Here is an 11548-nt window from a genome sequence, read left to right as displayed (position 1 = left end):
AGAAGCAAACTTCGAGTATGGATGAACTGAAAATGGACGAAAAGGTTCACTTTGGAGGGGTAAGAACAAATGAATCAAGTAGGAACAGAAGTCCAAGAAGAAAAAAAGTTGCAAAAAATACTTGGCAAAATCCGACACATCCACTATTTTTCCTTGTTTAGCACATTGCATACTCAAATAATTTCACGGCTTTCATACAAATGATAACTTCCAAGTACCACGTCGAACTTCCTAGTACCAAAACCATCATACATATTTATCGTCATTCTTCCTATGAAAAGGAATAGGTATGTGCAATTCAAAGAATCGCGATTCCACCCAACTTTTCCCTGTCCAGATCACGTGACTTGTAAAGGACCAGAGGAAAATTTTATTGCGCCCCTAAAAACAATTTATCACTTTGTACTGTCGTCATAAAGTCCCCCTTTCCCGCCATAAAGCTATTTCGTCAGGAAAAAGAATAGGGACATATTACTTCATGCGAAAACTCTTTTGTCTGGCATTCCCATATCTGGATTCGTTTTTTTACCTGCGAGCCACTGCGAGGTAATATGTCAACAGCACTAGCTAGCCATTCCACAAAGCTACTTTGCGTGTTACAATTTGCTGCACTCTAAAGTTCCTTCATACATAATTACATATCAGAAGAACGTGCAATCACCCCTATATTTTTTCGTTTTCGAACGACAAGTGTGAATGGGCCTCGAGTCGAAGTGGAGTTTGATACTGTCCCATTTTCTAGTCTTCATTCAATCAAGGTCAGAATTCTTGATTGATCCGAAAATACTTTACAACGTCGACTGAAACCGTACACTGTCTCGACAACATAGATTCACCTCGTCAATCGACGGGGTCGACTATGTGTGAACAAAGGAAAGGTTCTATTGATTCATACACTGTGTGCTCTACATAGACAAGGAATCAATGAAAATTATTGACGGATTGCCCAAAGTTTGAGTTGCCACAACGACACAGCATACTTTTCAGAAGGTGGTTAAGGTGTGTCCATACATAATCGACCGGCCGTCGCGACGGTTGATCGATGACACCCCCTCACTATCAGGTAGACCTGACGACAGGTACACCTGATAGTGTGTGTGTGCGTTCATCAGGTGTCAGGGATACCTGATCAGGTGTACCTGTTAGGTCTACCTGATCGGGAGTTACTGGCCTAATTTAAACAAGCAAACCAAAGCAAAAGTGGTCGAGTTAAAATGGATCTTTATGGGACTTAGAGAAAGCAATTGACAATTATTGTCGCGCTAAAACTTCAAACTCACTTCGTTCGAATCTCTGACTCGTGATTCCACTTGTTCGCGGTCACGTGACTCACGTTGTCATCAGTTTATGCTAAAATCCAATTAGCCAACAGCCGAACAAGGGGTAAGTTATAAATTCGTAAAGTTGACAGGTTTCCCGTCAGTGCTATCTGTTCACTATGAGTAGCGTGACATAGGCAGTAACAGTAGAAACTGTTACTCAAAGCCACACTCTCAAGATTGGCAATAACTAACCACATTCGATTCCTGTCAAATTCGACATTTTTATAGCCGTGTTTTTGTTCGAAAACCGTTCTCTTTTCTGTGTGACTTTTTTTTAACGAAAGTTATCAACCAGTGAGTTTTTTTCGCCAGGAGAAGCAAACTTCGAGTATGGATGAACTGAAAATGGACGAAAAGGTTCACTTTGGTGGGGTAAGAACAAAAGTATCAAGTAGGAACAGAAGTCCAAGAAGAAAAAAAGTTGCAAAAAATACTTGGCAAAATCCGACACATCCACTATTTTTCTTTGTTTAGCACATTGCATACTCAAATAATTTCACGGCTTTCATACAAATGATAACTTCCAAGTACCACGTCGAACTTCCTAGTACCAAAACCATCATACATATTTATCGTCATTCTTCCTATGAAAAGGAATAGGTATGTGCAATTCAAAGAATCGCGATTCCACCCAACTTTTCCCTGTCCAGATCACGTGACTTGTAAAGGCCCAGAGGAAAATTTTATTGCGCCCCTAAAAACAATTTATCACTTTGTACTGTCGTCATAAAGTCCCCCTTTCCCGCCATAAAGCTATTTCGTCAGGAAAAAAGAATAGGGACATATTATTTTATGCGAAAACTCTTTTGTCTGGCATTCCCGTATCTGGATTCGTTTTTTTTACCTGCGAACCACTGCGAGGTAATATGTCAACAGCACTAGCTAGCCATTCCACAAAGCTACTTTGCGTGTTACAATTTGCTGCACTCTAAAGTTCCTTCATACATAATTACATATCAGAAGAACGTGCAATCACCCCTATACCTAGTATGAGTTAAATGCATATGAAAAGGAATTTTAATTGTGATAAGCATACTCAAATGCTTGTAACAAATGTTCCCAACTTAATACACCTCGATAGTTTATACAATATCAGGACTAAAAAATATGATGAAAAGACTTGGAAGGTCGGTATCAGTAATTTGCGTTACATGAGAGTGAAAATCGGGGTCAAGAATACCTTAAGAGCAGTAAGAGAACAAGGAAAAATCCACCTACACAAAATCCTAAACGAAACCGACCTGAACTTGGCATTTCTAAGGAGTGAGGAGAAAAGGGCCTTAAGGAAAACTTCGAGAGAAAAAAACAATGAGAGTGTTCCCTAGGGAATATCATGACATAGTCCACAGTCTAGGCTAGGGTAATAGCTAAGGTAATATGGGGGAGTAAAGTAAGGAGTATAAAACACAGGTTCAGCACAAATTTTACTCTAATTCCATTTCACTATGACACAAAAAGGTTAGAAACAAACTCAGTACTAGTGGTGCAGTGAACTAACTTACAAAAAGGGCTCCCATGAGGCCTCCAAAGACAAATGTAAACAAAATTGGACAACCCGTTCGAAAGTTATGTTTTGTTATAATAAAGGCTAGGGTAATAGCTAAGGTAATATGGGGGAGTAAAGTAAGGAGTATAAAACACAGGTTCAGCACAAATTTTACTCTAATTCCATTTTACTATGACACAAAAAGGTTAGAAACAAACTCAGTACTAGTGGTGCAGTAAACTAACTTACAGAAAGGGCCCCGATGAGGCCTCCAAAGACCTGAATCTGTGAGCATTGTGAGCAAATGTAATCAAAATTGGACAATCCGTTCGAAAGTTATGTTTTGTTATAATAAACAAAAAGGACATTTAAAAAGGACACTGTCTGGCCTAGATACTGCTGGATAGAGGTGCCACACTACCTATGCCTCATGATGTTAGGTGAGAAGGGTCGTATTTTCCTTCTTGAAATTTAGTTGAATTATCCTTAATACGGATAACGTCAGCTTTCAATTCTCAACCCTAGAAAATTTCGGTTTGAAAAAAATGGTGTCTATTAAAATACTTCCAATGTTCTGTACACAAGCGTTACCACGCTATAGTAGTACTCTACTTGTGAGGGTAAAGGGACTGTAAAGTCCTACTCGAGCAGTGTACTTACTCGTAAAAAAGGCACCATTATTTTTAATCTCCGTATTTGTGAATGTAAATTTTATTGTGAGGAGTGGATTGGAACACATCACATGCCTTCAAGCACACTCCGTTTGTCAAGGGTCTGGGTTTTTCTTGCCCTTGCCCCAGGCAATTTAATTTGAAAAAACCATTTACTGCTGAAATTTGTAATGATACAATGTGGTAGACTTGATAGAGTATCCAATTGGTTGTTTCTCACTTTATAATTCTCATCTATTCTTATTCCCTATGAAAGTTACGAACCTGCTATCAATCTTCATGATTGCTGAGCGGTTTCCCCTCCCCCAATAAGTGGGGAGAGTTGTAAACTATCAATCTCTCCTCCTACTCCTACTGCCTGTTCTTTTCCTCCCCTACTCCCTTTTCTTGTTTCTTTTTCTCTTCTTGTTCCTTTACCTCTTTTCCCTCTTTTCTTAGCTCTATCTATCCTATCTCCTCCTCCTTTTCTTCGTCTTGTTTCTTGTTCCTTCACCTCCTTTCCTTCTTTTCCTCTATCCTACCTTTGCCTCCTCCTCCTCCTCCTCCTTTACATTGGGTACATACAAACATATGATTTAGGAGCGATTACATAATCGAGTTAATTTGTCTAATGTAGGCACCGTTACGTGGATACCTTATACCTACATATGTACAATACATAAGTACCTAATGTTATATGAGACATTACCTACACACATGAAGCTCTGTGTGTCCCCATCCCTTAAGTCCAGAAAACGGGGCACCGCCCGTTTCCTGTGGCTGAGTTCTCAGTTTTTTTTGCATAAACATTCAAACATAACCTACTTATACTCGTAAAAATTTTGTTCCATTATTTCTCCGGCCAATTAGTCTGTGACGGGCAGTGTGAATTTCAATTCGACAGTTTTCTTAGAACGCCGCGCCGCCGCCAGTTTTTGGAGTAAAAATTTGCGGATAAGTTGTACACCCTGGAATTTTTTTAAGTGCTTCAGGATAATAGATTTCGGCGTTTTCTACCCTTTTTATTCCAATTTTTAGCTGAATTTCGATTTTACATGTCTATTTAGAACTTTATAATAACCGGGTCAGCTTTTTCTTCTCCTTGTTTAGGACCTATTATGAGTTTCACCGTCAAAAAAATCGAATTCGTCACCGAAGTGAAATGAATCGATTGCCAAATTAATTTATAAACGCGATTAATATTATTTACCTCAGCCGAATGTTCGGAAGGGTAAAGGCTAGAATGGGTGCTTTGGATCTCAGACATAAACCCAAGACTAGGGTGACTACTCCTAATGTGTCAGTAAGTTATCCTGTTATCCAACATGCATAATCTCAATAATAAGAACAAGGAAATGAAATGGAAAGCAAAATATTCATTTAAAATTAATCAATTTTCTCATACTACTTTCATTCTGAATGGAAGGCAAAATCAATCACTTTTCTGATTATCTCAATTCAATCCTTCAAACCATTATTATAATCTCCGTTCTCTCATCTAATACAAATACACTTCACTCCCAGTTATCAGTCCTTTAATCCAAGACTTTTAATTCAATACATTAGCTGTTGATCTCAGGCCTCAAATTTAATCCTTCGTTTAATGATCTCAAGCCTCTACTTATTCAATCCTACATTTTGTGATCTCAGATGAGTTTCATCGACGTTTTTATTTCGTAGCAATGAAACAACTGCTACATTAGACGCATGTGGTCTGTGTCGTAGCATGCCTATCCCATAGTATGTCCCTCATCTTTCCTATGTAAGATCTTGCTTGAAAAATACAGATACTATACTTTTCTTTCTTTTGTAAGTTCACACCAAACACATGTTTACCGCTAAGATTTTGCATTTTAATTATAACTGTTTATTCTATATTTACTTCCCGTTCTGAGAGGGATCTATAATAACTAACTAACCAAAACCAATAAACCCTATTTTAGAAAACAACCAAAAGTTGTTTGTTTACAAATGTCTGGAATTTTGACCATAAACACATGTTTACCGCTAAGATTTTGCATTTTAATTATAACTGTTTATTCTATATTTACTTCCCGTTCTGAGAGGGATCTATAATAAATAACTAACCAAAACCAATAAACCCTATTTTAGAAAACAATCAAAAGTTGTTTGTTTACAAATGTCTGGAATTTTGACCAGTAGGCCATTTCCCTAAAACAAACAAAAGTTAAAATGAAATAAATAAAAATCTGAATAAAGAGCATAGCGTACAAAATTGGCGAAGCAGAAAATGAGTGCAAAAAACGGCACCGAATTCACCACTCGCATTCACCCGTGAATCCGTTGTTACTTCATAAAATATGTTTCGAGTTGTTTGTGTTCGCTTATTATTCTCACACACTCGCGATTATTTTCTTTGTTTCAAATTTCAATTGATTTTTTGTTATTATTTTTTCTATGTAGTTCAGGAGCGAATATTTGACCATTGAACAAAAAAAGCAAATATGTAAACAACTTAAATATCCAAAATAAACGTTCGAGACTTAACAGAAAGAAGGTTACTCAGTAGTATCAGTACATACTGACAGACAGATAAATTTAATGCAAAATCATAGGGTTAAAGTTCAACTTATAATATTGATATGGAGCTTCATTAATTTACTGAGTCTTAAAAAAAGGACCAAGATTGCGGAAACCAATCCCGAGATCGGATCCCGTCCCGGGATTGATGTAGATCTTCATTAAGTTAAAGTTCAACTTATAATATTGATATGGAGCTTCATTAATTTACTGAGTCTTAAAAAAAGGACCAAGATTGCGGAAACCAATCCCGAGATTGGATCCCGTCCCGGGATTGATGTAGATCTTCATTAAGTTACCGCTCATGAATGTGCTGGAGAAGAATGGCATGGATACTTCATCGGCCGACAAGAAAGAGAAAAGTAAGTGACCTTGAAATGGAGGGGAATATTTGACCTTGATAAGTTAGGAGAAGGGACGATGTGACCTTGTGATGAGTTAGGAGAGGGGAAGATGTGACCTTGTGATGAGTTAGGAGAGGGCAAGTGATGTACTAAAGTCGTTTGCATTTTCCTTTCAGAAAGAGACGATTTCTTAAATATGTATCTATTTTACGCAAAAGTACATGATCTCACGTTCGTTCAGCAAACGTCAATATCTCCAGACATTCAATTATTTTTCCCTTCAAAAACACGCGTGGAAAGTTTACGAAAAGTTTTTTTTCGTGATAAGTACCAACTTACCAAGCCCGTAATGTTATACGTCTCCTCTTCCATAACTTGAGGAAATTTTGGTGCGATGAGCATGTCAAATATCAGTTCAAGTTTCTGAAGCCGATTTTAAGGAACAATCTAAACGTCCCTGAGTTTTTTTTTCTTCTAAATAACTAGTTTTCCTCCATTTATACCAATTCCGTACTTAGTAGTATAGTGTAGTGGTTAACGCGGTGGGCTGTGAGACTTCCCGTGGCGTAAGATACACACCATCCCTTTCAGGAGTAGGGCTTTAGAAAATGAGAAATAACCAAGAAGAAGAGCAGGGTCGGCAATCACGAGTTGAAGCTAAGTAGAAATTCGCGTTATTAAAAGAAGAAGTGGCCATCCCTGATGTGCATAGTACTATGCATGTGCATGCAGCTTAGATAGAGGGAGCTGCAACTGCCAAGGTTTTATCGTCTCGAAAGCGAAAAGAGAAGAAAGGGCAGGAGAAAGCCAGTCATTTCGAGAACGGACCTTATCTGTTTAGGATAAAATCCATCCTGGGCGGATAAAATCCATCCTGTGGAAATAGTTTCCACATTAGCTTAACCTTGTAACTCTTCACCAGGCTCTAACTAACCCCCAGGTCTTTCTTTAACTTAATAGTTTCAGACTTGAAATTAGTATTGACATGGGTTGAAAAAAGGTTAAAAATTAACCCACATTAAGACAACGTTTAACTAAAGACCTGAAGGTTAACGAAATAAAATAAAAATAGTGAGTTTTTGCAACCAAAATTAACATCCCGTTAATTGAGCACTTTAACTTTATTTGACGAAAACTCGTTTCAAATAACGTTAAAGAGTTCAGTTAACGCTAATTTTGGTTGCAAAAACTCGCTGGTAAGAACGGAAAACGATAAACTTAAAAAACGAAAAAAAATGAAAGAAAAAACAACTCACACAAGAAGAACAACACAAAGGATTTGGTAAGAGGGGGCAGGCGGCAGGCATAATCAACGTCTACTATACCGTGCTCTCGCGGTTGTGATGACTCGGGGGAGCAATGAGCGGTGTTTCCGACGTGATGTGACCGCACATGGCTTGCTCGCCGTTGAAGTCTATTTGAGCGTACAGGATGGGCTTGCGTTGGGGGGGCAAGGTGGTGGTGTGGTTGTGTTGGGAGAGGAGGTTGGTGTACACCGACGTGGGGAGGGAGAGTTCCGCGTACGTCACCTCGTCCTTCTGGGGAGAGAAACAAAGGGAGAGGGGAATGATTTAAATCCAAAGAATAAGTAAATTTTCATGTACATGTGACATGTAGCTATAAACACCACTGCACCTGAGACTTCCGATCTGGAGGTTGGTTGGTTATTCGAATCTATGTCAAGCCATAAAATTTAGCTAGGTGTATTCATTAATCGGGTAACTACGTTTGTAACAAGACTTAATGCTTAGCAAAAGTCAAAATTACTTTTCCAAGACTACCTTTTAGGGATTGTTGAATATTCAGTGATATCAGCCTTAGTGGGTGAGATCAAAATAAAGACATTGAGGAACGAAAGAGGCATGAGAAACCAAATTTCATATTTTCTTGGGAATAATTTTAAGAAGAAAACTCTAAACAAAGTAACGAAATTCATGGGGGCGGCTAATAGAATGAAAGAGAGAGAAAGAAGTAAGAAAAGGGAGAGGTAGAGAAAAGAGAGGAGAGGGAGAGAACTAGGGGGAGATCAAAATAAAGACATTGAGGAACGAAAGAGGCATGAGAAACCAAATTTCATATTTTCTTGGGAATAATTTTAAGAAGAAAACTCGAAACAAAGTAACGAAATACATGGGGGCGGCTAATAGAATGAAAGAGAGAGAAAGAAGTAAGAAAAGGGGGAGGTAGAGAAAAGAGAGGAGAGGGAGAGAACTAGGGAGAAAGAATAAAGGGAGGGAGAGAATACCATGAATTTCTAAACGGGGAGAAAAACTTCTAGGTAAAGAAAGTTGTTAAGACGAGAAATGAATGAGATGGTGAGAGAGGGAGCGAGCTAACAGACCACTAGGTTTTAATTAGGTTTTACATCTCACCCTCCTTCTCCTCCTCCTCCTCTTCTTCCTCCTCCTCCTCTCCATTCTGTCTTATTTATTTACAGTCAAATCTTCTCTTTATATGAAATGAATGAGATGGTGAGAGAGGGAGCGAGCTAACAGACCACTAGGTTTTAATTAGGTTTTACATCTCACCCTCCTTCTCCTCCTCTCCATTCTGTCTTATTTATTTACAGTCAAATCTTCTCTTTATAGCTGGAAAGGGTTAGTGAACAGTGTGTTGTGTAGCTTTATGCCTTAGCGTCTATTAATAGTGAAAGCAAATATAGAACCTGTCTAAGTGGGACCCGTCTAAATGGGAAACCTGGATAAGTGGGAAAATATTGCCGGTCCCTTGGATTCCAAATTAGACAGGTTCAATCAAGAATCGATGCCAAAAATCTAGAGAAGAAATATTTGACTCTGTCGTGAGGATAGAACAGAAGAACCAAACATGGGAATGAGAAGAAGAGGACAGAAGAACATTAATCAATCCTATTCCTAGTCCACAACCGATAGGAAAAAGGATGGATCTTGGCGAAAATAGGGGAAGAAGAACCAAATGTGGGACCGTAACTCAATCATATTTAATTTCTTCAAAATTATGTTATATGTTATTGTATTATGTTCACAGCTGTGATAGGGAAGAAGAACCAAATGTGGGAGCGGCGTCTCATGAAGAACTTCCAGCTGACCCCAGTAGTCACGGCTGAGGATGAAGTCGAGTTGGTGCGCAATGTGGAACCGGCTGAAAACGAGGACCCCCTGGACCGATTTAGACGGGTGGCCAAGTTGGCCGTCCTTAACTCGAGTGCGCTCCGGTGGGGGCAAGTTATTCGGTCCGTGTGCAAAGAGTAAGTAGCGACTTGGAATCTGAAGCTTGATGGTTCAAATCCAAGTCAAGTCATAAAATCTAGGATAGGGTATTCATAAAATTGAGGAAAGACATACAACATGCCTACCTCAATTTAAATTCTTTTTCACTTAAAATATTTTGATGGGATTTGTTAGATAGAATTGCCGGTCCCTTGGATTCCAAATTAGACAGGTTCAATCAAGAATCGATGCCAAAAATCTAGAGAAGAAATATTTGACTCTGTCGTGACGATAGAACAGAAGAACCAAACATGAGAATGAGAAGAAGAGGACAGAAGAACATTAATCAATCCTATTCCTAGTTCACAACCGATAGGAAATGGATCTTGGCGGAAATAGGGGAAGACGAACCAAATGTGGGACCGTAACCCAATCATATTTCTACAAAATTATGTTATATCTTCACATTTTGTATTATGTTCACAGCTGTGATAGGGAAGAAGAACCAAATGTGGGAGCGGCGTCTCATGAAGAACTTCCAGCTGACCCCAGTAGTCACGGCTGAGGATGAAGTCGAGTTGGTGCGCAAATGGTGGGTGAAATCCCCGTCACTGAAGTCCTTAGCAGTTATACAGTAGCGTTTAAACCACTTGGGCCAGCCTAGTTAGCTTTGTTGGTAGTGCGTCTGCCTTGTAAGCGCTAGGCCGCGGGTTCGATTCTCGCCCGGGGTGAATTTTATCCTAAACAGATAACGTTCGTCCTCGGAACGGAGGACTTTCTCCTATCCTGTCTTTCTTCCCTACTATTGTCTCTTATATATGATCAGTGGCATGTCAGACACGGGCAAGATCATCCGGAAACCCTTCGTCAAGTTCGTTGTCCACGCGTCCTCGTATTTGTCTTTCCTATGTAAGTTTATACCAAATACCATTTGCCTTTTCCTTTAATTGTTTATGGAAAATTCTCCTACTATTGTCTCTTATATATGATCAGTGGCATGTCAGACACGGGCAAGATCATCCGGAAACCCTTCGTCAAGTTCGTTGTCCACGCATCCTCGTATTTGTCTTTCCTATGTAAGTTTACACTAAATACCATTTGCCTTTTCCTTTAATTGTTTATGGAAAATTCGGTTTAAATCTTCTTTCTTAAGATGAGTTTCATCGACGTTTTTATTTCGTAGCAATGAAACAACTGCTACATTAGACGCATGTGGTCTGTGTCGTAGCATGCCTATCCCGTAGTATGTCCCTCATCTTTCCTATGTAAGATCTTGCTTGAGAAATACAGATACTATACTTTTCTTTCCTTTGTAAGGTCACACCAAACAAGCTAGGTCGCGGGTTCAATTCCCGCTCCGGACGGATATTATCCTAAACAGATAAGGTTTGTTCTCGGAACGAATGGCTTTCTCCTATCCTGCCTTCCTTCTGTCTTCGCTTTCGGTTAAGACCTTGGCAGTTAGAGGTCCATCTATCAAACGTCTTTTTTTATGTAAAAAAAGAGGTTTGACAGAGGAAACTGTAACTGCTTAGATCTTATCGTCCCGAAATCGAAGAGAGAAGGAAAACAGGGTAGGAAAAAGCCAGCCGTTTCGAGAAAGAACATTATCCCATCAGGATAAAATCCGCCCCGGCCGGGAATCGAACCCGCGGCCTTCTTCAAACGACGAATGAATTTTCCTTTTCAGGAGCTGAGAAAGCAATGTCAACAGTTCGCTGTGGATCTCCTGCAGCAGTCCCGCAGTACACAAGAACTACTCACAGTACTTAACCATGATCCAGAGACTCCCTATGAGGAGGGAGAACCAATGAAACTGACCCGACTGGAACTGGCCATCGACTATAAGCAGAAACGGGTGAGTGAGGAAAAAGAAAAGCAAAGAAGGCGTTGGTGAGAAAAATGAGGCACATGAGAAATGAGCGAGATAGTCTGGCTGGGGGACGTTAAACAGGGAGCTTACCAGCCTGAATTTCCCTAACTAAAGAAATAGCAAAGGTTGAGTGCGAAGGGCATC

General features: G+C 39.4%; 2 protein-coding genes across 2 annotated transcripts in view; one reads left to right on the top strand and one right to left on the bottom strand.

Annotated features, from left to right (window-relative positions):
- LOC103508644 overlaps positions 1-8892 on the bottom strand; it is a 15271-nt gene extending 6379 nt beyond the window's left edge. The window contains exons 1-2 of the mRNA XM_008473203.2: positions 8872-8892; positions 7669-7881 (exon numbers count right to left, since the gene is read on the bottom strand). Coding sequence (XP_008471425.1) covers positions 7669-7881; positions 8872-8892 — 234 coding nt within the window. The remainder of the gene's footprint in view (positions 1-7668; positions 7882-8871) is intronic.
- Positions 8893-9277: 385 nt separating this feature from the next.
- Positions 9278-11548, top strand: part of LOC103508643 (transient-receptor-potential-like protein) — a 35483-nt gene continuing 33212 nt past the window's right edge. Inside the window, exons 1-5 of the mRNA XM_026823190.1 lie at positions 9278-9287; positions 9350-9562; positions 10018-10123; positions 10525-10582; positions 11222-11389. Coding sequence (XP_026678991.1) covers positions 9278-9287; positions 9350-9562; positions 10018-10123; positions 10525-10582; positions 11222-11389 — 555 coding nt within the window. The remainder of the gene's footprint in view (positions 9288-9349; positions 9563-10017; positions 10124-10524; positions 10583-11221; positions 11390-11548) is intronic.

This window comes from Diaphorina citri, unplaced genomic scaffold, assembly GCF_000475195.1.
Source record: "Diaphorina citri unplaced genomic scaffold, Diaci psyllid genome assembly version 1.1 scaffold419, whole genome shotgun sequence".
Classification (NCBI taxonomy): Eukaryota; Metazoa; Arthropoda; class Insecta; order Hemiptera; family Psyllidae; genus Diaphorina; species Diaphorina citri.
Note: the sequence above shows the minus strand (reverse complement) of the source record. Positions and strands in the feature narration are given on the sequence as shown.